The following is a 27,304-nucleotide window of genomic DNA, read 5'->3' on the forward strand; positions in this document are numbered from 1 at the left end:
GGTTTCTCTTACCTGGCAAGGGTGGCACGCCATGACATCCACCAGAGACTTTCCTGTGGTCAGTTTCTGCTTGGCATGGAAGGTGCACAGAAGCTGCAGTGAGAGGTGCTATAGGAAGCCCTGAGGTGGTCGGAGGGAAGCAGTATCCTCTCTGCTAGCAACGTCTCATATGTTCTGCTCTTCCCCCAGGGATGTGGAAGTGGTGTCACTTACGCCCAAATGCCCTGGGCTGCCCACTTCTGCCTCTTTCTCCTGTATCCCAACGTTGACAGTAGGATCTTCTTCCTTTCAGTGGTGGTTTTTTCTTCTTGTTTGGCAGGGAAGGGATAAGCTGGGAGGCCATTGACTGGATGGATAATGCAGAGTGCTTGGATCTCATTGAGAAGGTGGGTAGTTCTCTTGAATTTTTCAGGTCCCAGAAGCCCTGATAAGTGAGACTGGACTAGCAAATGCAGCTTTTCTCCTTCCTCCACACAGACATTTCTTCTTGTATTTGACCGGTGCCTGGCCCAGGTTGCTGGTTTGGTTCCTAAGGTCTGCTCAGGGGCAGGCTCTAAGTGGCTGTCTGGTTTTCTGTGTGTGTGGCATGGACAGGTAAAAAATATGTCCCTGTCCAAAAATATGTCCGCCTCCCTTGCCACCTGCCATGTCCCAGAGAGCTCCTGGTTAAAAATGCAAATCCTATGCTCATTCTTTTGGTTAGACTTAGGTAAGACTGCAGTCCCCTTAGGGCCTGGTAAACCTTTACTCTCTGGATTTGGACTGTACAGAGGGATTTCATCTGCACAGATCCTACCTGCTGAGTCTGCATTGGCTGCAAGTTCCTTTCCGGCTTGATTGTTTTTGCAGCCATGTTGGTCTAAGGATATAGGCAGACAAGGTTCTTTGTGTAGATGTGATATCTTTTATTAGCCCTACTAAAAAAGTTCTTTGCAAGCTTTTGGGCACAAACACCCTTTATCAGGCATAGGGAGACTCTGTTGATGTTGTGTTCTCCTGGGTAGAGTTATGTAAGGTGCAGTTTGCAAATCATCACTCAATACCACAACCATAGAGTCATTGGGAAGTGGGGCTGGAAGGGAGCTCTAAAGGTCACTCCCTACCTGAGGCAGAATCATCCCTATCCAGACCATCCTAGACAAACCATCATCTGAACTCTACATGTGACTACCCTCACCCTAGACCCTGCCACGACATAGATCTGTCGCCCGAACCTGCCACAGGTAAAACAGGGGAGCCACCACAGCCAATGTCCTGCTTCTCTAAAATGTTATCAGTAGATGCTCAAGAAGTCCCAAGCCTTGATTTCCCTGTTCTGAGTCCTATTTTTCTGCTATGTTTGCTGGCTTAAAAACCTGTCTCTTGTTTGGCTGTAGAAACTGGGACTGTTGGCTTTGGTGAATGAGGAGAGTAGATTTCCCAAGGGTACAGACAGCACCCTCCTGGAAAAACTTCACAGCCAGCACGCAGTAAGTCAGTAAGCCTCTGCCGGGCACACTACTCTGTCTTCTGTTTCTGTCTGTGTCTTCTTCCTGCTCTTCTGTATTGATAGTACAATCACAATCTGTAAATTACAAGTGATTCTATGCCTGTACTTCTGTCATTAAAATCTGAGAGCTGTGGGGTAGATGGGTTCCCCATCCATCCCAGATTTGGGGCCAAACAACTTCCACAGCAGCCCAGGCAAAGCTGTTCTGTTCATTGTGACTGCAGGTTATCAGAAGCCTTTTCTTTCTTTTCAGAGTAACCATTATTACATGAAGCCTCGGGTGACGGATCACCAGTTTGGAATAAAACACTATGCTGGAGAGGTAAGTGTGCGTGGTGTATCCATGAGCAGTCTCCAGGAGGGAGGAGTGGGTAGGTAGAACTGTATACATCACTGTCAAGTACCCCTGAATCCTGAGCTAAGCAAACTGCTGGGCCTGGCACCTCCAGATTTGGGCATGGCCTGGAGGAATGAGTGTGCCGCTGGGCTGAGGCTTCAGTGGCTGCTATGTAATACAAGCAGTTGTTTATTCAGAGTCGTGATCCATCTGCATATGGCCTTTGTGTGCCTGTTCCTTTACACTGTTCTTTCATTCATAGATTGTTAGGGGCTGGAAGGGACCTTCCAGATCATTGGATCCAACCCTGCCGCTCTAGGCAGGAAGACAATTAGGGTTAAGTGACCCCAGTGTGGTGACTGTCCAGTCTCCTCTTGAAAACCTCCAGGGTAGGTGACTGCATCACCTCTGGAGGGAGTTTATTCCACAGTCTGGACACCCTGACTGCGAATGAGCTTTTCCTGGTACTAAGCCTGAAGTGGCCTTCCCAGAGTTTGTACCCATTACTCCTGGTCTTCCCCAGGGGTGCCCTAGTGAACAGTTGTTCACTGAGCTCCTGATGCACTTTTCTGATGTAATGGTAAGCCGCTATGAAGTCCCCTCTCAACCTTCTCTTCTTTAGGCTAAAGAGGCCCAGGTCCCTCAAGTTCTCCTTATATAGCTGCTTTGCAGGTCCCTGATCATGTGGACAGCTCTTCTCTGAACCCTCTCAAGTTTTTCTACATCCTTATTGAAGTGCAGCGCCCTGAACTGGATGCAGTACTCCAACTGCGGTCTCACCAGTGCTGAGTACGGCAGGAGTATCGTATCCTTAGTTTTACAAGGGATGAATTGGCTGATGTATGCCAGTGTGTTATTTGCCCTGCTGGCCACTGCCTCGCACTGATGGCTCATATTCATGCGATGGTCAGTCATTACCCCTAAGTACCTTTTGGCCGTGGTTCAAGTCAAGCTGTTACCACCAAGCCTGTATGTATGTTGAGGGTTGTTTGCCCCCAGATGGAACACCTTACACTTGGAAGTGTTCAACTTAATCTGGTTTTGGTCTGCCCAACTATCAAGCCTGTCCAAGTCTGCTTATATCTGAAACCTATCTTCTGACGAGACCACACTGCCCCATAACTTGGTGTTGTCCACGAACTTGGCCAGTGAGCTTTTCGCTCCCCCATCCAAATCATTGATCAATAAAATAAAAGAATGATCATGATCTACCTCCATCCTGGGGGACTGAGAGAGTTAGTTAATGAGTTAGTGCCTAGGAAGTGTGTACAGAGAGTGCGCAGAGCCCTGCTGGTAGTTCTAAGTGTTGTCTGCGGTCCCAGGGTTTCCTCCCACGACTCTTCACTTCCTCTTTGATGATCTTGATTATGGGAAGATGTAACAAATAGGCTGCTGTGTTGCATCCCTTCATGGATCTGAGCTCTCTGACGCAAGCAGTTGTGTCAGGCTGAGGGCTCCCCAGTGGTGGGAGCAGAGTGAGCACTGATGTCCCCATGCTGGGAATACATGAGGGAAAGTCTCTTGTGTGGAATAAGAAGGGCAGAGAGAACTTTGTTGCTTGGAGGGTGGAGATGTAGAGAGGTAGTGAGTGCTCTGTGCCTGGGGTCAGAGCTGCGGTTAGTCAGGAGCATTGACTTGGAAGCTGTTTAGATTAGCTTCTGGCCAAAGTCACTTAACAAGGCAGCTGAGGCCCTCGGCCTCACCAAGGAGACTCGGCAGCCTTGACCTAACTGAACTCTAGTTGCTGGCCATGCAGAGAGCTAGTCCTAGGTACACAGGTACACTAGTGATCTAGCTGCTCTCTCTTCCCCCACCCTGCGGTCCTGAGCCCTCACTTCTGCACCCAGCAGTTCCCATTCTCTTTCACAGTGGCAACGTGGCTGCACCCTCCCTGCCTTCTCCATGTGGGCCACATTCCTGCCTACCTGCCTTGCAGACCTCACTTTCACAGCATCTCACCAGGCCACTTGAGTAACTGCGAGTCAAAGCTGTATGAACAGCCTTTACTCAGGCATGTCCTGGTTTCTGAGTGCCGTACAGCCTCTGCTTTCCTGCCTATTTTTCTTTCAATTCCTCAGGAAGTAAAGATGGAGAGCAAACTTCCCCTTCTCCTCAGAGCTTCTTGGAGTCTATGTGGATGGTGCTGCATGTGCACCTGCCCCTTGCACGCAGGAGCTTGGTGTGTGTAGAGCAGTGTCATTAGAGTCATGCCTGAGCTCTGCACCACCTCCCAGTCCTGCCCCAGGCCCTGAGGACAGAACTGCTGTGACTCGAGCTGCGTCTTGTGGTTCATTTTGTGGGTCAGAACCCAAACTGTGTCCGATTGTCCCAGTGTGTGTTTGAGCACAGGAGCTACTTTTAAAGAAGCTCTTCACTCCTTTTATGATTGATTTCTGTTTTCTTTTATTTGGAATGTGTTTCTAATGTTGGTGGGGTGGGGACTTCCCCTGTACAGCTCCTCTTGTGCTTTGGGAAAGTCCACAGGTATGACAAACACTTCCTCTGCTGCTCCCCCTTTGCCTGTCCCTGGCAGCAGACAATGTGATGGTAGACTTCAACTGCTCGCTTTAGAGCAGTCCCAGAGAGAGTTTCTGACCTTGCAACGGACGGACCCTGCTGAGGTCAGACCTGAGATGACCTGGGTGAGAGAACGGAGCAGTGTTTTTCTGCCCCCAGTATGTTGGTGATTATTGCTTCAAGGATTAATGCCCTTGCCCTTGACGGTGCCTTTCGCTGTTTTCTGGGCCTAATGCCATGTAGGCACAACAGTGTGTTGGAGCATTTTGAGGGTTCTGGGCATCAGTCCAAGGGGGCGCACGGTGTGTATGGTTCACACGGTGCATTGTTCCCCTCTGGGAGAGGCATTACCTGCCCTGTGAGGTGGTGTCCGTGTGTGTGCGGCAGGGGTGGGCAATTATTTGGGCTGGTGGGCCAGTTAGGGAGTTTTGGCAAGTTGTTAGAGGCCGGGTCAGCATCCCTTGCCCCTGGCCCACAACAGCTCACTAAAATTCCCTAGCGGTTCTGCCCCGGCCCCATGCTGTCACTGCCTAGTGATCCTGGCCCTGCCATCCCACCCCACTCCCAGACACCATTCCCTGCCTGCTTGCAGCCCCACCTCATCCACCCAGCCAAGTGTGCCCTGCCCGTGCAGGCCCTGGGTCCATGGAGACCCTGTCCACCTGCTCTGTCCAGCGGCCCCAGCAGTGGATGTGGGACAGATGAGCCAGGGTACCTGGGCAGTGGGGCTGGAGCTGGGGCTGGAAGGAGCCACCATGCCAGGGCTGCTGGGAAGTGGAGTCCAGCTGCTGCACCACCCCAGCCCTGCCTGTGTCTGAGGCTGTACACACCACAGCTTGGGCTGTCCCCTGCACCTGGGACAGACGGGGCTAAGGGACCCACTGTAAGCTGAATAAAATCCCTCGATGGGCCGGATCCAGCCCACGGGCTGTATTTTGCCTATCCGTGGTGTTTGGAAAGGGATTTGGTGCCCTTTGTATGAGAGAGAGGTAAGGGCTCAGTCATCCAGTGTGTGTCCGGGGGGACCCTGCTCTGGACTGTTGGATTGCCCTAAACCATTGCTGTCTGGCATGAGTCTCTTCCAAAAGGGAAGAGAAGACTAGAGAGGGAACAGGGGACTGGCAACAGGATTTCAGCCCAGCCCAGGTGGGACAGGCACAGAGCGCTCTGCTGGAGTGCTGCCTGCAGGGAGCTTTGGGTTTCAGAACTAGCATCCACTGAGATGAATGGGTCAGGGCAGTCCACAGCTCTCAGAATTATTGTTTCAGACAGTCTGCTGACCCAGGGAGCGTCACTGCAGCCCCAGCCCTTGGTTTGTGTGTTCAAGGTTTTCTTTGGCACAGGAAGGCTGAACATTCTTTTATTGCTGAGATTCCGACCTTATCAAGTGATCCCAAAGCCTTAGGAACAGGCCTGGGTGTACAGGGAACTTCCTGCCCTGTTGCCCCATGCATTGGCATGCAGTGGTGTTGTCCCCTGAGTGTTCCTGCATGGTGCTACTTGTGGAAAGGGGAGGTGGGGGGTCCACTCTGGCTTGAATTGCTTGTGTTGTCCTGTGCCAGTTGACCCGTATGACCCGTGTTGCAGGTTTTGTATGACGTGAGAGGTTTTCTGGAGAAGAATCGGGACACCTTCCGAGATGACATTTTAAACGTGCTGAAAGACAGTAGGTAAGCAGCCTTTGGTCCTTTGGAGGGGAAGATGGGGGCCAGGAGAGGGTAGATAGGAGATACTGGGACTGGGCTACAGTCTTAGATAATGGTGGGCTCTTGGAGAAGGCTGCATGGTTTACACAAACCCTGGGGTCCCCTGCTCTCTACTAAAGGGTGTTGGCTTCAGGAGGGAGAGTTAGAGAGATCAGCATTTCATAGATTTCATAGACATCAGGGCTGGAAGGGACCTCGGGAGATCATCGAGTCCAGCATTATTACAAAGCAGCACATATGAGGAAATGAACATTGTGTATCCACATCATCAGTGATGGGATGGATTGTGCTGTGCCAGGGAGGTAATGCACTGGAATGCCAAAGGGAGCCTGTACCCCAGGAGATGCGGTACCTCACCGTGGGTTCGTCTCGTCAGCAAACTTGGACAGGGTCACCTCACCATTGTTAAGGATCACATTTGTGGGGGACCAGTGGGTAAAGTGATGCTAAGGGGCAATCAGCATGGGTTCATAGCAGGCAGATCCTGCCTGACTAACCTGGTTTCATTTTACTACCGGGTCACAAAATGTTGGATGAAGAAATAGAGGTACACAGGGAGCCAACATGCAGTGCTGGAAGCACCTCTGGTGCAGAGGCCCTTCACAGCCAGCCGTGTGCTTCCGAGCCCTTTGGTCATTAGGCTAACATGACTACTTTGATGTCAGGACCAGTCTGTTTTAACAGTCATTTTGCAGCCCTTGGGCTCAATGCTGTGGAGAAGCAAGGGATCCAGCTCCAGCTCCTCAGGGAGGCATCTTGGTCTGGTTCAGGACCAGGGTGGTTTATGCACGTAAGGAGATCATGTGCAGCGCTGGTCTCTTGGGGCTGGTCTCAAGATTATGGCAAAGGCATCACAGGCAGACCTGGAGCTTTCTCCACAACTAGCCTCTCATGGCAATGGTCCCTCTTCACAGGCATCTGAGCAGGCAGGGGACACTGGCTGCCACTCTCAGCTGAGTGACTGTGACTCAGTCAGGTACCTTCAAGCATGCGACTGCAAGCCAGGTTCTGTGCTGCAGCTTTAGCGATGCACTAAGGCACTTCGGACTGGCCAGATGAGTCAGAATCACATGACATAGCCATAACAACAAGAAGATGTGTGTGGTGCTGGTGACCCCAACATGCCTGTGCAAGGCAAGGCCGATCCATGGAAGATCACAGGCCAGCAGCATGTGCAGCTGTCTCCCAGGTGCTCTCACTTTTGCTGGCAGGGCTCCAGGAGTGGGGTCTGTGGAGGCAGTTGCCTGAAGTGTGACTGGAACATCCTGATATTTTGCCTGGAGGGAGGGGGGCACGCAGCGCTCTGGCTGGCATGTGGACGGTCATGGGTACCTCCTGCTTGCACAGAGATGCAGGAGGGAGGAGCGCTGCGCAGCCCAGAATGGAGAGCACCACCTGGGTCCATTTTTACTTTGGGGTAGTGAGAGACAGGGTCGCAGTTCAGTTGCCTGTGTGCTGGCTGCTTAGTGGGGCTGTGGGAGAGAAAGCTGCTGTCCCTTGGAGCCCTGCTGAACCCTGTACTACAGTCACTGTGTTGCAAGGTGCTGATGGGGGACCTGGTGCCCAAGCAGCCAAGGCATCTGGCTTCAGAGGCAGGAATCTGAGCCTTGCTCCAGCTTGTGGCACAGGACGTCCTCAATGGACCCAGGTGTACATGGCTGCCAGCTTGTTCAGGCTGGGGCATCAAGGGCAATGGGATGTGATGCAGCCCCATGGCTCCCATGTGGCCTCAGCTACTCCAGCCTGAGGAGATGCCTGGGCTTTGGGGTGGATGGTGGGGGAGGGGGTGGTGGTCACACTCCTTCTGGCTGTGTCGCATGGGAGCTCTTGGTGGGGCTCTGTCTGGAGTTGAGCTCAGGGGCTGAGCAGTGTGGGAGCCACTCTTCCCTCCTGTCCCTTGCTGCTGAACTCAGTGGAGAGGGGCAGGGAGGAGAAGAGGAGGAAGCAGCAATGTACCCCCTGAGCTGTGGAGCACATGAAAGCAGAAGCTCCAGGCAGGCCTCGTTCTGATTAGCTGGAGTCTCAAAGCTGCTGCTTCCTCAGAGCTCTGGCAAGAGCCTCTGCTGACTGGGCAGTGAGCTCGGGTGCCGCACCCCCTCCCTGTTCTGGATCCATTGCTGCCTGGGCTTGGCCAGCCCTGGCACAGAGAGTAGGGTCATAAATGAGAAGGCGAGCTCTGATCCTTCCTTAGCCAACCTGACCTCTTGGTTTTCTCTGGCCCATTCCATCCACACCAGGCTGGACTTCATCTACGATCTCTTTGAAAGAGTCTGCAGCCACAGCAGCGATGAAACACTGAAGATGGGGACCCAGAGGCGCAGGCCAACTGTCAGCTCCCAGTTCAGGGTAAGGGACTACCTAGGACAACAGGAGACTTCAGGGAGAGAATGAGGTGCGTGGGGAGGAGAGATGGGGCTAAGCCAGGGCTGGAGGAGTGAGCTGGGAGAGCAAGTGATGCCTGCTATTAAAGATACATGAGCCCCATGTACCTGCCCTCATGGCATCCTCCAGGGATGATGTGATTCACTGGGAAAGGGGCAGAGATGATGGCTTCTACAGGACCATGGGGGTCTCATTGGTTAGCAGCATCTTGAGAGCTTCAGAGCTGTTTTGTTTTAGATATTGAACCTTTGATGGATGCAGACTGGATTTTAAGCACTGCGGCTTTGGCCATATAACAAGGAGCTGAAGGCTTCAAGAGGGAATGTGCAGCACAAAGGTCCGCAGGCAAATGCAGGCAGCTGAGTAAAGGCTAGCTGCAGGAGGCAGCCAGGGTGCAATGATAACTGCCTGGAGGCTAGCTGTGGAGCAGTAAAGCAGAGCTTCTGGAGGAAGACAATGGCAGCTCAGCCAGGAAAACAGTGGCAGGCTGCTCACTGAGCAGAAAGAGTGCACTTGTGGCAGGCTAGGGAGCACCTGGCCCTGGGAGGTGCAGCTCAGGTGATATAAAACAGTGTTCCTGAGGCAGTGGGGTCACTGTGGCGCTGAACTCTGCAAGAAGAGGAGCTCCTGCCAGCTCAGGCTGTAGGAGCAGAAGCCACAGGCCTGGAAAGGGACCTGAGAGGGTGCCAGTGAGTGGGGCTCAGGCTCTTGCAGTGACATGGTGATGTAGAAGGGGCTTTGAGTACCTTAGTTTGAAGAGGTTTGCATCCATTTCTGTTCCAGTTTGACCAGAAGACAGGGTTGTGGCTGTAAGGGTGGATGGAGGGTACCTGGAGAGGTAATCTGCAATAGCAGCCTGGCTGGGAGTCAGCAACCCAGGGAGCTGAGAGCTGGGGCAGAGATGGGCTAAGGCTGAGAGGGCCAAAGCCGGAACACGGAGAGACAACTTGTAGTTGTGTTTTCCTGGGGGTGAAGTGGGAGAGATGCACATGCAAACCTGGCCATTTGACTCCCTTCAGAACAACACTGGAGTGGTTGCAGCACCTTGTTCCCACTCCATGAGCATGAGTTTGGGTCTCCTTCCATACTCATGCCAGGGCTACCACTGTTGCCAGTGAGCTGTCCATCGCACCGTGCCCCTCTTCAAAATCCCAGACCCACTTCCAGCTGGGCCGGGGGAAGCTGGCCACAATGCTGACCATGTTCTTCCTAGACGTTCCATCGGTACGGCAGGATAATTCATTTTCTTACGTTGACTGCATTACGTAAAGCAGGGCCCTGGAGCCCCTTCCTGCTGTTATGACTACTCTGCTTGGTGTTTTCAGGATTCTCTCCACTCCCTGATGGCCACGCTCAACACCTCCAACCCCTTCTTCATTCGCTGCATCAAACCCAACATGGCAAAAGTGAGTCTCCTTCGGGTGCTGGGTGGGTGTGGGTGACACCTCTCCATGGGCTGTGGTCAGAGACTTGGGGTGAGGACACGTGCCTTTTGCCTCTGTCTTCTGATTCGGTTCAAGCTTGAGAAAAATGCATCCTGCCCTCTGAAATAACATAAAGCAGATCTGTGTTCAGGGTGTGAGGTCTTTCCCTGCCTCTCCTTGTGCTGCCCTTGCCTGGCCTAAGCACAGCTCTCAGCTGAGGGACTGGGCTAGAGTGATCCCAGTTGATGCTGTAGGTGGTTGGGATTTGGGGCAGGTGTGACACAGTCCTCTGCAGGCTTTGTGGACAGGGGAGAGGGGAGAGGATGCTTCAGACTTTCCCACCAAGATTGCCTGGAGTGCATTTCTCACACACTCAGCAGCATGAAAGCATGGACCACTCCTTCCCCTCCTGGGTGGGAACGCAGAGTGGGCTGAGCTATGACGCTACAGGTTCCCTCTGTCATGTCAGCTCAGGAGAGCAGGGCCTGCTGGGGCCACTTGGTAGCTGAAACCTCCCTTTCTTCAGGGCTGCAGCAACATCTCTTCTGGGCTCTCACCCTCTCCGCAGAGCTGTACCAGGGTAGCTGGTGTTTGTATGTCCTTAGGTCTCTAGGAAGTGCTGTTGCATGTGGGGAGCTGGCAGCCTTGCCCCAGCTCTGCTGCTGCCCTTCCAGCCTGGACCAGGGGCTGCCACAAAGGGGCTTGGGCAGGATGGGTCTGGGATCAGGCCTCTCAGCAGCCCGTTTGCCTAGCACACCTGCAGCTAGGCTCTGAGCTGTGGCAGGTCTGCAGTGGGCTGTTTCTTTGGGCACACTCAGCTGCCTCCTGCTTCTGCCTCCATGCTACACAGTCTGGTGGAGGATGTTTCCTGTCAGCCAGATTCACTCATGTACTCAGGAGCTGGAAGAACTGAACATGCAGGGTTAATTTTCCAGGGAGCTGTGTGTGTACATTCCTGTGTCCCGGGCAGTGCTCAGATCAGTAGTCCCCATGCCAAGAGAAGGGCTAAACCTAGTGCTTCTTTTCCCTTGGTCTGTTTCTAACCTTGGTCATTGCATAGGCACCAAACCTCTTTGATCCAGACATGGTCCTGAACCAGCTCCGGTACTCGGGGATGCTGGAAACAGTGAAGATTCGACGGGCAGGTTTCCCTGTGCGGCGGCCCTTCCAGGACTTCCTCAGCAGGTAACAGCAATGGTGGAGCTCTGCTTCCTGCTCTGCACTTTGGGATGTACCTTCATTCTAGCCATTGTCCTAGGCACTGAACCCACGTCCTGGGTGTTTCGTTTGTTGTGTCCATGTGACTGTGGCACATGGGCTGAGGTGGATCCATCCTCTCTGGAGACTCTGCTTTCAAAGGGGTAGATGAGTGGGGTTGGGATTTCAGTAGAGCTCCCAGCTGCTCCTTTAACCTGAAAGTATCTTGCCACTGCTTGACTGCCCATAGTGGAGGTGTTCCTGACTTAGCCAATGTGTATAACATGGTTTGAAGTTCCCTGATAGTCATACCATTTCTGCCTGGCCTCAGTGGGACAGAGCTCGCAGACCACAGCGATAGGAAGAGTTTGAGAATTTGAATCCCTGTCAGAGAGTAAGACAGGAGTTTAGTTTGTTTAATTCTTCAAAGAGAAGATAGAGGTGATTTGATCAGAGTACAAATACCTATATCGGGAAGGGGCTAGATACTGGAGAGATCTTTACTCTAGCAGGTCAAAGCACATTTTTACTGGTGAAGGTGATCCATCACTGGGACAGCAAAGGCTTGGTGAAGCAAAGGTGAATTTGGATTCTCTGAATCAGAACTTCCTTCACAAAGTTGCAGGCCAGAAGAGGAAGTTAGACCTAGTCTGACCTTTTGTATGGCATTAAATTTTACTTGTGTACTGAGCCAGTTACTTATCTGAATAAAGCACGTCCTTCAGAAAGTGAACCAGTTTTGGCCAGAAGGCTGCACAAGATGGAGACTCCACCACTTCCCATGGCAGTTAGTTCCAGTGGTTGGGCACTCTCATTGTTAACAAATTGTGCCTTATTTTTATTTGAATGTGTCTGGCTTCAGTTTGCAGCCATTGGCTCCTGTTTCACCTTCTCTGCTAGTTTTAATGGCCTCTTTGGCATTCTGTCCTTGCTAAGATACGTGCTGTAGTCAAGGCACCTCTCATTTTCTTTTTGATCAGCTAAACATAGCAGGCTCTATAAGCCTTTTACTGTAAGGTATTTTATCCAGTCCTCAAATCACTTTTGTAAATTTTTTCTGCACCCATTCTACTTTTTCAACATCTTCCTAATAAAGGGGACACAAGGACCACGCACAATATTCTAGCACCACTCTCCAGTGCCGTAGCAGTGGTCTGGGAGACCATCCTGAGTTGCTTGTTCGCTCTTACCCTAAATACAGCTCAGTGGCACTTTCCAAGACATGGGTCCTATTCTGTAGGCACAGCTGCTTTGCTTATTCCAAGGCTTCAGGGTGGCTTCAGGATGCAGTTCCAAAAGTTCCTAGATGCATACCTGGGATGCAATTCTGAAAGAAACTAGTTTAAAAAGTCACTGGCTGAGCACAAGAATTACTGAGAGAAGTATTATGCAAGGGGTCAGATTGGATTATTGTGTGTTGCTTTCTGATCTTAAAATCAATGAAAGAAATGCCATGTATACTTCAAAGGAAGATAAAACTGTAACATCTTCCCTCCATCCTTCCCCCCTCCTCTTTAGGCACTACAGGTTAAAGCAGAAGTTTGTCCTAAGTGTTAGGCAAGTAGTTATTTTATAGCCTGCTGTTCATAACTTAGAAACCTGTTCAAGGCACTTTTAGAGGGGACATGCCCCATGCAGTGCCTGCTCTGAGTTCATATGCAGACTCCAAGGAAAGCAGGTGCATGAAAGCAAACCTGTGAGCTTCCCATCTCCTCAGCTGGCTATGGTGGAGGAGTCTGAGCATGCAGCCTCTGCCCAGCAAGTGCTCTCCCCAATGCATCTCCTATCAAGAAATGTCATTTTTTGTAGCATCACTAGATGAGGACACTTCTTGTTGTCAGAGCGGAGAATTTCTGAGACCAGAGTCCTGTGTTCCAGTAATTGTTCTGTTATTAACTCAGTGTGTGATCTTGGACAGATTATTTCTTCTTTTTCCTTTGGTAATAACAAGCATGATTCACCTGCTTCATGCGACACATGTGAACAAAGAGGTCTGAACAATGACACTTTACCATGTTGGAAATTGTATCTTACAGGTTATTGTTGGAATAGGGAGTCACTCTCCCAAGGCTGACACTCAGATGGACGCTCACCACCTGGGTGATGGTTGTGGTGAAGGGCAGTTCCTAGATGGGAAGTTAGTGTTAGTGTAAGAGAAGGTCTGAAGCACATTAGTGATGCTGTCATAATCTTATGTATTCCCTGACAGGATGTCTTGTCTTTTCTCAGGTACAAGTTGCTCATAAAGAATAGGTGCACCCTAAACCACAGCAAGGCCATGTGTGCAGACTTCCTGCAGACCTACGACAACACCAGGAACGAGTGGCAGCTGGGCAAAACCAAGGTACCACTGATGTAGAGAAGGGTCCATGGGGGAAGGAAGAGTTCTTGATGCAAGAGAATGTTGTTGAGAGTTTTATATCCAGAAGCCCTCTGGTAAACCAGCCATAGAGGTGAAGTGATGACACAGCTTATCTTTCCCTTGAACATTTGCCCTGTCCTGTGATTCATGAGCCACAGGTTGCCCCTGAGATCTTGAGCCCTGCTCAGAACCACAACAAAATGTTGCTTTGCACAATTGCATGCTTCTTTAGGTTTCCAGGAAAGGTGAAGTGTGACATTGCCCAGGGTATATTTCCTGCCTGGTACTGTTTTCCCTGAGCCAGCGAATGTTGGAGATCATTGCACCAGTCCATGGTACTGACCTGCACCATAATGAGTCTCATTTAACCCATGTCCCCTGACCAGAGCAGGACAAATTACTGCTTGTCCAGTGCAGTTTTAAATGGCTCGAGGCAAGGGAGCCTGGGATCCACTACCACACTGTTGGGGTGTGGCACAGATGAAGTTAATAAGTGGGCAGTGAGTTTCATACATGCAGCACGGCCAGGCTGCTAACCTTTGAGCCAAGAGAAGACAATACCACTCTTCCTCTCTCTTCCTTCTAGTCCGGCAGGACTGTTCCTCTCTTTTGGCATGGGGTGAGGCTGTCTGACTGGGTGGCATGCTTCTCTTTTGCCAACAAGGTTCTGGTTCCAGTGCATCCCTTTCCAGAGGAAGGGGCTAGGTTGCAAGCGATGCTGGAGGAGAAAAGGGAATGCTGGGGCTACAGGGAGAGAGAAACCAAGTCTGTTAATGAAGAAAGAGGCGGGTTGTTTAGCTGTGGTAGAATGTTCTTAATCTCTAAACAGAAAAACTAAGATTTACACCGGTGATCCTGAGCCAGGGTACTGCAGCACCATGGGGAACCTTGCGATCCACTCAGGGGTGCTGCAAAATGCTATGCAATGCTAGCACTATTCTATGTGCACACATGGTTCACAAGATAAACTCAATGATTTCAGATAGGAATCCATAATGTTAAAAGCATTCCAACTTGCGGCTGTCTTTCTGAGTTCTTGGCAACAAAAGAATTGCTCTGTTCTTCTGTAGTCAAAAATCAAGTGAAAACTCTAAGAGGCGACATTTTCAAAGGGATGTTTTGAGTCTACCAAGGAGTGTCTTAAATCTAAAAAGGTTGAGAAACACTGGTTTGCACAGGCCTGCATCTAGAGGCCTAAAATTAGGCTCCTAAATGCAAGTTCTCTCATGATCAGGAGCCTAATGAAAGATCCCTGCTGTGAATCTTTTTTATAGCCTTTAAACAGGAACAAATAGGAAAATGCATGGAAAACTTTGGTGTTTAGAATCAGCGAGCCCTAAGATAAAGTCATGATGAAAATATTGCGGACTCAGAACACCCTCCTGGGTTGGGAACAATCTGTTTCAGTACCAATCTCAAGCGCTAAAAAGGAAAGATGGAGCTATGGTGATAATTACTCCCCTTGAAAACATCTTGGAACCTCTGGTATGAGCTATGGACAGCACCAAAGGGTGGGCAGTTGTAAAGAACAAATCTCGCCAGACAAAGTTGTTTGCTTTTGCAAACAAATCCCAAAATAGACAGGGGAACAAGTGCAGCAGATGAGATGTATTTGGGGTTTTAGCAAAGCTGAGCACCATCTCATCAAATCCTATTTGAATGTTACATCTTATGTACAGGTGATTGGCAAAGGGCCTGTGTACACAGCACTGGTAAACAGCAAGCTATTGAGCTGGGTAGGAAATGCATTACAGCTCTAGATGGGGATCATTGTTGGGCCTGGACTAATCTGACATCTTTCTGAATGGTGTGCAGGGGTTTGAACACCACAGAGTGGGCGAGATGGTTTGGGATAATAGAGATAAGAATGGTGACTTGACTTAAAGGGAAACTGCTCCTTCATAGTGCTTAGGTTCAGAAGGGACCTAAACAGATCATCAGGTCTGAACCCCTGCCCTGGGCAGGAATGGGTGCCAGGGTCATATCACCCCAGCCAAATATCTGTCCAGCCTCCTCTTGAAGACCCCCAAGGTAGGGGAGAGTACCACCTCACTTGGGAGTCCATTCCAGAGCCTGGCAGCCCTAACTGTAAAGTAATGTCTCCTGATGTCCAGCCTGAACCTTCTCTCTAACAATTTGTGGACGTTATTCCTCGTAAACCTGGGTGGTGCCTGGGAGAACAGAGCCTCCCCCAATTCTCGCTGGTCCCCCGTGGTGAGTTTGTAAATGGCCACCAGATAGTTTCATAGTTTTTAGGGTCGGAAGGGACCAGAGCAGATCATTGAGTCTGACCCCCTGCCGTGGCAGGAAACAGTACTGGCCGTCCTGACTGTGAAGTAGCGCCTCCTGATATCTAGCCTAAATCTACCCTCTGCCAGCTTGTGACCGTTATTCTTGGTCACTCCTGGTCGTGCTCGAGGGAACAGGGACTCCCCCAGTGCCTGCTGGTCCCCTCAGACTAGTTTGTAATGGGCCACTAGATCCCCCTCAGCCTTCTCTTGTGGAGGCTGAACACGTTCAGGTCCCATAGCCTCTCCTCGTAGGGCCTGCCCTGCTGCCCCCTGATCATGCGAGTGGCCTCCTCTGGACCCTCTCCATGTTGTCCACATCCCTCTTGAAGTGCGGCAGCCAGAACTGGACTCAATACTCCAGCTGCGGCCTGACCAGTGCTGCATAGAGGGGGAGGATCACTTCCTTGGACCTGCTCGAGATGCACCTGTGGATGCAGGACAAGGTGCGGTTAGCCTTCCTGACCACGTCCCTACACTGCCGGCCCATGTTCATCTTGGCATCAATGATGACTCCAAGATCCTTTTCTGCTTCTGTACTGATGAGAAGGGAGTTCCCCAGCCTGTAGGTATGGTGCTGGTTGTTCCTCCCCAGGTGCAGCACCTTGCAGTTGTCAGTGCTGAATCCCATCCTGTTCTCATCTGCCCACCCCTGTAACCTGTCTAGGTCCGATTACAACCTGTCCCTCCCTCCTAGTGTGCCCACATCCCCCCACATCTTAGTGCCATCAGCAAATTTATACAGGGTGCTATTTACCCCCTCGTCCAAGTCACTGATGAAGATGTTGAACAGTGCGGGCCCGAGGACCAAGCCCTGGGGGACCCCGCTGCCCACATCCCTCCAGGTCGAAAACCAGTCCACCACCACTCTCTGGGTGCGGCCCTCCAGCAAATTGGTGACACATCTGACTGTGTGGGTGTCGACACCACAGCCCCCCAGTTTCTTAATGAGAACAGAGTGAGAGACAATGTCGAAGGTCTTCTGAAAGTCCAGGAAGACCAAGTCTACTGCTACCCCTGCATCTAAGGATTTGGTGATCTAGTCATAGAAGGCCACCAGGTTGGTCTGACAGGGCCTGCCGCTAATGAACCAGTGTTGATTGCCCCTAAGCATGATCTTTCCTGCTGGCCCCTCGTGGACATGTGCCAGAATAATTTTCTCAAAAAGCTTGCCCAGGGTTGAGGTAAGACTAACTGGCCTATAGCTTCCCGGGTCCTCCTTCCTCCCCTTTTTGAAGATGGGAACCACATTGGCCCTCTTCCAGTCCTCCGGCACCACACCACAGCACCATGAGTGCTCATATAGCTGTGCTAGGGGTCCCGTAATGACCTCAGCCAATTCCCTCAGCGCTCGGGGTGGAGATCGTCTCGACCAGCTGATTTGAACACATCCAGTCCCTCCAGACATTCCCTGACTAGATCCTCCCTGACCCTTGGCCTAGGTGCACCTCCCCTGGGGCCTGAGGGGGGCCCAGTAGGGGAGTGGCTGATCCGGTCCCTGTTCAGGAGAATGGAGGCAAAGAAATCATTAAACATGTTGGCTTTGTCGTCTGGTGTGACGACCAAATTTCCTAACGTGTCCTTCAGGGAACCCACATTACCCGGAACCCTCTTTTTGCCCCCTATGTATTTAAAAAAGGACTTGTTGTTGTCCTTGATCCGGGAAGCTAGTCCCAGTCCCATCTCCACCTTGGCCTTCTTGACTGGTCCCCTACATCCCCGAGAAACCTCAGCATAGACCTTCCTGGTGATGGCCCCTCCCTGCAATTGGGTGTGCGCCTCCCTTTTAGCTAGGAGACGTTCCCGGATGCTTTTGGTGAGCCACGGGGGCTTTTGCGCCCTCCTGCTCCCTTTGATCCGTGTTGGGATTACCTTCCTTTGGGCTTGGAGGATCGTCTCCTTAAGGAGCAACCACTCTTTTTGGACACCTGCCTCCCCTCCCCTCTGGGACCTCAGTGCTTCACTGACTATTCTCCTTAGCTCATTGAAATTCGCCCTTCTGAAATCTAGGGCTGCTGCCTTGCTGCCGGCCTTTGCCACCTTGTGCTGGATGGTGACTCCCAGCGGGCGATGATCACTGTCGCCCGGGTGGTCGAGCACCCGCCGCCCCCTCGCCAGGTCGTTGCCAGTGGCCAGCACCAGGTTCAACAAGGCATCTCCCCTGGTGGGGCTGTGTACCTCCTGGGTTCGATAGAGGTCCTGCGTTTGGGCTAGGGACCTACGTGAGCGGTCAGACCTGGCTGACTGCTCTTCCCAGCAGATGTCTGGAAAGTTCAGGTCACCCATGATGACCACATCCTTTGACTTAACAACCTCCGTGAGCTGACTTAAGAATTCCTGGTCTAGCTCTTCCCCTTGGTTGGGTGGTCTGCAGTAGACCCCCACCTTTAAGTCTCTTTCCCCATGCCTGGCTTGTATTCTAATACAGAGCACTTCAGAGTGCCCCTCCTCTGATTCTTTGATGAGAATGTGTATTTCTCCTTAATGTAGAATGCCACGCCCCCACCTTTCCTCCCTGTCCTATCCCTCCTGTACAGCCGATAGCCCTTGATATTCACCGCCCAGTCATGCATTGGGTCCCACCACGTTTCAGTGATCCCCACTATGTCTGGGTTGGTGTCGGTTAGCAGGAGGGTAAGTTCCTTTTGCTTGTTTCCCATACTACGAGTGTTTGTGTAGAGGCATTTGAGGCCTCCTGTGGATGTGTGCACTGGCCCCTAATCACAGCATTGCCCTGGCCCCTGTCGCTTACCTGGATACATGTCCACTCGTCAGTCTAGGCTGGGCTGTACTTGTGGGTGTTGCTTGGTCTAGCAGTTTGATGATTCCTCCACCCTCATTTTCCCTTTCCCCAGTGAGCCTAGTTTAAAGCCCGCTGGAGGAGATCCGCCAACCTAGAAGAAAGCACTTGCTTACCGTTAGGGGAAAGGTGGAGCCCATCCCACCCAAGCATGTCTCTCTTGTCGTGATGTGTGGGTCATTGTCGAGGAAGCCAAAGCCTGCCTCGAGACACCATTCCCGAAGCTACCAGTTGGTCTCCGTGATGTACGTTGCATGCCGTTTTCCACATCCACTCACCGGTAGGGTAGAAGAGAAAACCACCTGTGCACCTATCTCCTTTAGCACGCCCCCAGAGCGTGGTAGTCCCCCATCAGGTGATCAGGGCTTCTCCTGGCCGCATCATTAGTACCCATATGGATTAGGACCATGGGGTAGTAATCGGTGGGCTGGATCACGGCCTGAATCATCCCCTTCACGTCCTGAATCTTTGCTCCAGGTAGGTAGTAGACCTCGCGTGTCAAGGGGTCCTGGCGACAGATGGGGCCCTCTGTACCTCTCAGGATGGAGTCGCTTATGACAATCACTCGACACTCTCCTCCGGGACTGCTTAGCTCCTTTGGCCTGCTCGGATCATGGAGAGCGTGGAGTTGCCTCCTCTCCAGTTGCCTCCTCTCCTTCCTTCTCCTCCAGTGTTGCCAGGGCCTAGTACCTGTTCTCCAGCCAGACTGGAGGAACTGGTACAACTGTGTTATGAGCAGCCCTGGGTCTGGCGGTGACCGTCTGTCACTCTGCAGTGGGGGGCACCTCCTGGGGTGCTTCTTCCTTGGATGTGTGGCCCTGCAGGGAAAGGAAATAGCCGTTGATTTCTTCCTCCACCTCCCTGATTCCCCTCAGCCTCCCGGAGCTCCGTCACCTGCGCCTCCAGGGCCCTAAGGCGGGCGCCTGCAGGACAGGGGTGGGGGTCCCCAATCCCTGCCCCCCCCGGCCTTGCTGGGCAACCCCCACAGGCCAGAGGGTGGGGGGATGCCGGCCCCCCTGTGGGCTCTGTCTGGGTGGAGGCCTCAGACAGGCCCCGGGAAGGCTGTGCCCCCAGGCAGGGGCCCTGGCAGCACTCCGTGTCGACACCATTGTAGGAGTTGCTGCTTGTTTCTGGCTTAGTGCGGTGCCTTTGGAGTCTCCCTCCTGGCCCTTCCTGCTCGCACGCCGGCACGCTCTGTTCGTGCGGCTTGGGAGTGCGGCTCCCTACTGGCTCAGCTAAGAGGGATCTGGGGGGACTTCCCCTCCAGATCCGGCTCAGCTGCATTGGTCCCTCTGCTCCACTTACCTTAGGGGGTTCAGCTGCTGCTGCCCCCACTACTAGCTCTGCTGCTGCTGTGTTCACCTCCACTTCGGGTCAGGTAAGGGGGCACGTGCGTGGGACACGAGTGTGCCTGGATCCCTCCTCTTCTCCCTGCTGGGTCCCGAGGGCCCGGAGCTACGTCAAACCACAGCTTTTAAAGGCCGCAGTTTGGAATTCCTGCTGCTGCCCCAGCAGCCAGTCAGGCGCTCCGGTCTTCCCTTGTGGAGGCAGAATAGGTTCAGGTCATTTAGCCTCTCTTGTAGGGCCTGGCTTGCCCCACTGCCCCTTGACCATGCGAGTGGCCCTCCTCTGGACCCTCTCAATGCTAGCCACATCCCTCTTGAAGTGCAATTGTGGCCTGACCAATTGTGGCCTAACCAGTGCCACATGGAGGGGAAGGATCACCTCCCTGGACCTGCCTCTGATGCATCTGTAGATGCACAACAAGGTGCAGTTAGCCTTACTGACCACTTCCTTGCATTGGTGGCTCACTTTCATCCTGGAGTCAACAATGACTCCAAGATCCCTTTCTGCCACTGTGTTGACAAGAAGGGAGTTCCCCAGCCTGTAGGGGTGTTGCTGGTTTCTTACCCTTAGATGCAGCTCCTTGCACTTGTCTGTGTTGAATTCCATTCTATTCTCATGCACCCACCTCTGTAAGCTGTCTACATCTAGCTGGATTCTGTCCCTCCCTCCAGCATGCCCACTTCGCCCCACATATTGGTATCATCAGTGAATTTGAATAGCGTGCTTTCCACTCCTGCATCCAGATCACTGATAAAGATGTTGAACAGTACAGGCCCCAGGACCGAGCCCTGGGGACTCCACTGCCCACATCCCTCCAGGTCGAAAATGACCCGTCCACTACCACTTTCTGGGTATGACCATCAAGCCAATTTGCCACCCAGCTGGTGTAGGCATCAGTGCCATAGTCACCAAGTTTTTTTAAGAGAATGTGGTAGGAAACCATGTCAAAGGCCGCCTTAAAGTCCAGGAAGACGATATCCACGCCAACACCCTCATCCAGGGACTTTGTGACCTGATCATAAAGAGAAACCAGGTTAGTCAGGCAGGACCTGCCCTCACTGAACCCGTGTTGGTTGTCCCTGAGCATTACCTTCCAAGCTGGGCCCTTGCAGATGTGATCCTAGATAATTTTCTCAAAGGTCTTCCCAAGAACCGAAGTGACACTGACTGGCCTATAATTGCCAGTGTCCTCCTTTCTCCCCTTCTTGTAAATGGGGACCACGTTGGCCCTTTTCCAATTCTGTGGTACCTGGCCAGTGCCTTATGAGCGCTCATAGAGTTGTGCCAAGGGCCCCACTATGACCCCTGCCAATTCCCTCAGCACCCTCGGGTGAAAAGCATCTGGACCTACTGATTTAAATTTGTCCAGCCCCTCCAAAAGTTCCCTAACTAGGTCGTCCCTGATCCTAGGCAAGACAGTGCCTCCCCTGGGTCTGTCTGCTGTTCTAGTGGAGGAGATGTCCTAGTCTCTGTTCAGGAATATGGAGACAAAGAGCTCATTGAAGAGATCAGCTTTTCTTTTTGCTGCAGTCACCAGATTACCAAGCCTATTCTGTAGGAGCTCCGCCTTACCTGGTGCCTTCTTACTTTCTATGTATTTGAAAAAGGATTTTTTTTTATCCTTAATTCTGGTCGCTAGCCCTAGCTCCATCTCTGCCTTGGGCTTCCTAACAGCCTCCCTGCAGTCCCGAGCAATGGGGGTGTAATTCTCCTTGGTGATAGCCCCTTCCTTCCACTGTTTGTATACCTCCTTTTTTGCTCTCGGGCAACCCTGGATGCCTTTGCCAAGCCATGGGGGCTTCTTAGCACTCCTGACATCCTTGGTGCACATTGGGACTGACTCCCTTTGAGCTCAGAGGATCGTCTCCTTGAGGAACAACCACCCGTCTTGGACTCCCATCTCATTGAAGGTCTGAGACCCCAATGCCTCTCCTACTAACCTTCTTAGCTTACAGAAGTCGGCCCTCCTGAAGTCGAGGACCTCTGCCTTGCTGCTTGCTTTCGCCCCCCTGTGCTGGATAGTAAATTCCAGCAGGTGATGATCACCATCACCCAGGTGGTCGAGTACCCGCAGACCCCTCACCAGATTGTTGCCTGTGGCAAGGACCAAGTCCAGCAGGGCATTTCCTCTGGTGGGACTGTGCACCTTCTGGGTTAGGTGGAGGTCCAGTATGCTGGCTAGGAACCTCTGTGAGTGGTCGGACCTGGCTGACTGCTCCTCCCAGCAGATGTCTGGGTAGTTTAGATCACCCATGACAACCACATCCCTTGTCCTTACAGCCTCTGCGAGCTGACCTGAGAATTCCTGGTCCAGCTCGTTCCCCTGGTGAGGCTGTCTGTAGCAGACACCCACTGTCAAGTCCCTTTCCCCACGCCCCCTTGCATTCTTACCCAGAGCGCCTCATTTTGCTTCTCCTCCAACCCCATTCTGATCAGTGAGGATGTGTATTGCTCTTTGACGTACAGTGCTACACCCCCTGCTCTTTTCCCTGCTCTGTCTTGCCTGTACAGCCTGGATCCCTCTATGTCCACTGCCCAGTCATGGGTAGAATCCCACCAGGTTTCCGTGACCCCCACTAGGTCTGGGTTTTTGTTAACTAGCAGGAGGGCAAGTTCCTCCTACTTATTCCCCATGCTTCGAGCATTTGTGTAGAAGGATTTGAGGCCTCCTGTAGGTGCCTGTGCTGCTCCCTTGTTCCTAAGTCTGCCCTGGCCCCTGTCACTTACTTGGGTACTACCTGTGCACGTCACCTGGCTTGATGGCGAAGTGTCCTTATGTTCCTCTGCACCCCCCATCCCTCGGCGAACCTAGTTTAAAGCTCGCCGTATGAGATCAGCCAGCCTGAAAGAAAAAACTCGTTTACCTCTTGGGGAGAGATGAAGCCCATCCTGCCCGAGCATGTCCTCTGTGCGGAAATGTGGGTCACGGTCCAAGAACACAAGGCCTGCCTGGTAACGCCAGCTCCAAAGCTGCTGGTTGACCTTGCCAATGCATGTCTTGTGGCACCATCTGCGTCTGCTCACTAGAAGGATAGAAGAAAAAAAAACACCTGTGCCCCTGTCTCCTTGAGCTTTGCCCCTAGAGCCTTATAGTCTCTCATGATGCGGTCTAGGTTGCCCCTGGCTGCATCATTCATTCTCAGATGGATGAGGACCATAGGGTAATGATTAGAGGGTCAGATGAGGTCCAGGATCATCTCCGTGACATCCTGAACCCAAGCTCCAGGCAGGCAACAAACCTTAAGTGTCATGGGATCGGAGTGACAGATGGGCCTCTCCGTTCCTCTCAGGATAGAATCGCCGATGATGAGGACCTGGCGTCTCTTCCTCTTGGTGATCTGGTAGCTCTCGGCTCTTGGCTCTTGGCCTGTGCCGTGCGAGTGTCAGAAAGGAGAAGGAGGGTTGGGTGGAATGGGGATTTCTTGTGGTGACTTGGCTTGAGCTTCATAACTTGTGTTCTTTCCTTTTTATTTTTTGAACCAGAAATTCAGGTCCAGCTCGGGCAGTGACTGTGCTCTTGTCTACACTAGGAAAGTGCATCAGCACAACTGGATTTTGGGGCCTTTCATCTCTTACTCAGTATCACAGTCAGCTCCCTGAATGACCATACCCTGATCCCAGTCTCTGTTGCCCCTTTGTTAACTTTCAAATGGTGCCATGATGCTTTTCCCTCTGCTGCCCCTTGCACCTGGGCAAAGCCTCCCTGTAAGCAGCTGCAAGGCCACATCCTTATTCTTCTTCCGCTCCCTCCAAAACTCTCCTTTTACCTGGTGCTATGGGCATACTGAGACCTTACTCTTCTACTTAGATAGTAAAGAGCTCAGGGCAGGAAACATCTTTTGTTTCCATCTTTTGTGGGCCCCTAGTCCAAGGCTGGAGTTCTTAGGTTTTGTGATACCACAGATAACAAAAGATGGTATCGGATTTAAAAGTCACACAAGAGAAGTGGGCACAAGCCTTCACCATAGGGCATGGATGTGTGAACAATATACTGCATAATGAGAGGGGGGCTTTACTACACCACAGTTGCTCTGTGGTACCTGGCTACATGTGTGTGCTAAGCAGAAGCTCGGTCATAGTCGGTCGCCCCTCTGTCAGCGAAGGCCAGGCTCCACGGTTTGGTATTGTAAGAGCATGCCTACAGGTAGTAGCCACTGTATGATAAAAGTCTTCTCCCTTTTACCCTTTAGAGAATTGATTGTAAAAAGTGGCTTCATGTGGTTGATGTGGCATTGGTTGGTTGCCTGTTTATCTTAGGATTCATTCATGTCACTGTGATCCTGCTCAGCAGTTGCACTGGGGTGAACCGCTGTAGTGTAGGCAGGATCTCAGGTGAGAAAAACAGAGAACATGTAAAATACCCCATACTTTCCCAGCCTCTTTCTGCCACAGATGTGCAAGAGAGGACATGAGCCCTTGTTTGGAAATCCCTTTGCAGGCCAGTGCCAATGGAAAATTCCAGCTAAGTATCAGAAAACATGTCCATGTCTGACTGTGGAAGATTCTCTTCCAGGCCCTGGGGAAACTCCATCCTGTGAGGAATTGAAGTGGCATGGATAAAGCAGTAAGAGAAGCAGCAGCTGCCTTGTGGCCGTCTGCCCTCAGATTACAGGGATAAGGGCCTGGCCTGGCCTGGCTAGGGGGCCTACACAGGAGCCGCGGGGAAGGGGAAGGCTGGTAGACGCTGGGAAAATGGGTGCCCTGGATCCTGTGAGTGTCAGAGTTGCAAAGGGGGCTACCTGAGTGGGCTGCATTTCTTCTCCACCCTTCCTACAGGGATCATGGGCTGAGCCTGTCTCCACTGACCTCGGTGGGTTAAACAAGTGTGTGGGTGAGCTGTCTGCAGCTCCTTTGATCTTGTCAGGACATCCAGTCAAGGCAGAGTTTCCTGTAAGTGACAGGTCCTTTCCTTGAGTGTGCCAGCCTTGGGGAAGGAGGCGTATTTTAAACATAATACTTGTGCATTGTGCAAGGCATTGTCTTTACTAGGAGAGGAGAGGTGCATTCTTGCCTGCTATCAGACATGGAGTAAAATACTAGTACCAATGTGGTGGATTTGACATGTGTCAGCAAGCCACGGGGAAATGTCCAGGGGGTCCAGAGCCTACTTCAGCCTGCTAATAGTTGCCACTTCTGTGCAAGCAGTATCCTTAGTACCCTCGATAACAGGCAAGAAGATGCCTTTAGCCTGACGAGGGCAAAGCCCCAGGGTTTTCAGTAAATTAAATGAAGCCACTGAGCAGAGGGATCAGAATGGAGACTGGTCACCCTGAAGAGAAGTGTGTGGCTCCCTGGGCCCTGTGTGCCAGTTCTGCTGACTACAAGCACAGCAGTGTTATCTGGTGCTGAGAGAAGAAGACTAAACTGTGACTGTAGGAGGGGATTAGGGAAAAGCCGGGGTAGGCCAGGGAGGGATATAACCTGGGAAGGAGTTTGGGAGGAGGCAGAGAAGGGGACAGTACAGAGAAAGGGGGAATACTTCCTGCAGATTGAATTGGAGGATAGTTATATCCCTGGCAATCGTTTGGAAGAGGAAGGAAAAGACCCTGAATTAACATAGGGGATTGTAGAGCTTGGGAAAGGAAGCGAGGGAGGGAGGGCAGGATGGTCTTTGTGTTTCTCATTAAGAATAGAGCAGCTGCTCTTCTGGCAATTCTCAGCCATGCTCATGGTTCAAGGAACAGAGGCAGGCGTTGTCCTGAGGCCTGCAGCAGGAAGAGTTTGGCAGAATGAGAAGGGCAGTGTCATAACTAAAGGGCTTGTTCCAAAGCCCTGAGGCCTTAAAGTATGATGCAGTGATGTGCAGCAACTGTCCTGAGGCTGAGAATGCCTGTGTCCCCTTCATGTCGAGCACCCATCTGCCCAGACCTGATGCCCATAACACCTGTCCCCTTCCAATCAAGGTCTTTTGCAGTTGGGAGCATTCCTTTCTATTCTGTAAACTGGGCTGTAAATGCTTGTTGGGTGAATGAGAGAATTGGCTTTATGTGGGAAGAGCAGTTGTCTTATCATTCTCCATGCAGGGCACAGCAATCCAATTCCTCCTTTACCAGTGTTATCCAGAGGAGATATCACGGACCTTTGGCACTTCGGAGGAGAAGCGGATGCTAAAGAGGGCAAAAAGGATTTTAGAGCTTTCCCTGTGATGGACCCTGCAATGTGGGGCTGAATAGCTTTTGTGCATTCGTGCATGTTCTATAGCCACAATCACACATGCGTGTGTCCATAGCATGTGAAGGATGTTCATGCACACATGTATGTAGTCCTTGTACATGTTCATTGCTGCAGGGTCAGCATACTCAAGCATACATGTCCTCACAAGCAGATGCAGTAAAAAGTCTTGCTGTGCAGCTGAAATAGCACAGATTAAACTTCCTTTGGTTTCTAATGTGAGCAGATATATTGGCATTCCTGGTCTCTATTTCTGAGTCTCATGAGGCCTCATTGCAGACAAACAGCTGATTTTCTTGCTACTTACCTGCCACGGGGATTCTTTGCCTGTAGTCTGAACTTATGCAAATCTTTTTGTGTCACTTGCTGGATAGGAAGCCCAGAGGCCATCACTGCAGCGAGAGCATTTACACCCCCCCCAGCCTCCCTCTGGGGATCACGCTCTCAAAATAAGCACCCCTCTTGGGGATGGGTCTCCCTGGCCCCAGCACCTGCCTGAGGGGCCTGGTGCAGGATTTTTACTGCTTTACTGCTCTTGTGCATGCCCTGCAAGCCTTACCAAGGCATCACAGAATGGGATGCTCTTGCTGGACAGTGGAGACAGTGGGCTGAAGTTGTTGAATCTTGGTCTGAGCTCTTCTTCCCCAGCCATGTGCTCCCTCTTTGCTGCTTGTTGTGTGGGTCTCTTGGCTTCTGCAATGTCCATGGCAGATCCCAGGTCTAAAGGGAAAAGCAGCTCTTGACTTAGGAGCATGGAGCCAATGCAAACCCTGGCAATGGAGGGGGAAGTGCTGCTTGCCAGGAGATGGTCAAGGTATGCCTCTGCCCATGATGTGCCCCTTGCCATGTTGTATTAGGGCAGTGACAACATCATGGCATAGTAGGGAGACTACCTTTTAAAAATGGAAAGGCAGGACATAAGCCCGCCTCTCCCCACCCCCACAATGGCTGAAGGAGAGCCAAGCTGAGCCTGTGAGGGTGGGGGAGGATGTGGGCTGCCCACTGCCGGCATGGGGCTCCTTGCCCTGCTGCTGGGCAGGCATGGGGTGCCTCACCATGGCAGTGCGGCCAGCGTGGTGCTCCCAGTGGCAGCAACACTGAACCTCTGTGCCCTTCCATGCCAGCTCCTGCCTACTGGGCTGCTCAGGCCCTGGGGCAAGGGCAGCAGGGCAGGGATCCCCGAACCCACAGTGGGCAGCCTGCCTCTGCCCCATGCACAAGTTGGGGGGAGCATGTGCCTCCCATACCCCAGGAGTGTGCACAGCAGCAGGGATGCTTCCAGGA

General features: G+C 52.0%; 1 protein-coding gene across 1 annotated transcript in view; it reads left to right on the top strand.

Moving 5' to 3' along the window:
• LOC149867832 (unconventional myosin-X-like) overlaps positions 1-27,304 on the top strand; it is a 172,366-nt gene that overhangs the window by 64,964 nt on the left and 80,098 nt on the right. Inside the window, exons 14-21 of the mRNA XM_090046250.1 lie at positions 320-386; positions 1,377-1,469; positions 1,743-1,811; positions 5,931-6,013; positions 8,287-8,395; positions 9,757-9,837; positions 10,916-11,040; positions 13,282-13,396. Coding sequence (XP_089902376.1) covers positions 320-386; positions 1,377-1,469; positions 1,743-1,811; positions 5,931-6,013; positions 8,287-8,395; positions 9,757-9,837; positions 10,916-11,040; positions 13,282-13,396 — 742 coding nt within the window. The remainder of the gene's footprint in view (positions 1-319; positions 387-1,376; positions 1,470-1,742; positions 1,812-5,930; positions 6,014-8,286; positions 8,396-9,756; positions 9,838-10,915; positions 11,041-13,281; positions 13,397-27,304) is intronic.

Source organism: Crocodylus siamensis, chromosome 4 (genome assembly GCF_052110815.1).
Source record: "Crocodylus siamensis isolate JL-2025a chromosome 4, ASM5211081v1, whole genome shotgun sequence".
NCBI lineage: Eukaryota > Metazoa > Chordata > Crocodylia > Crocodylidae > Crocodylus > Crocodylus siamensis.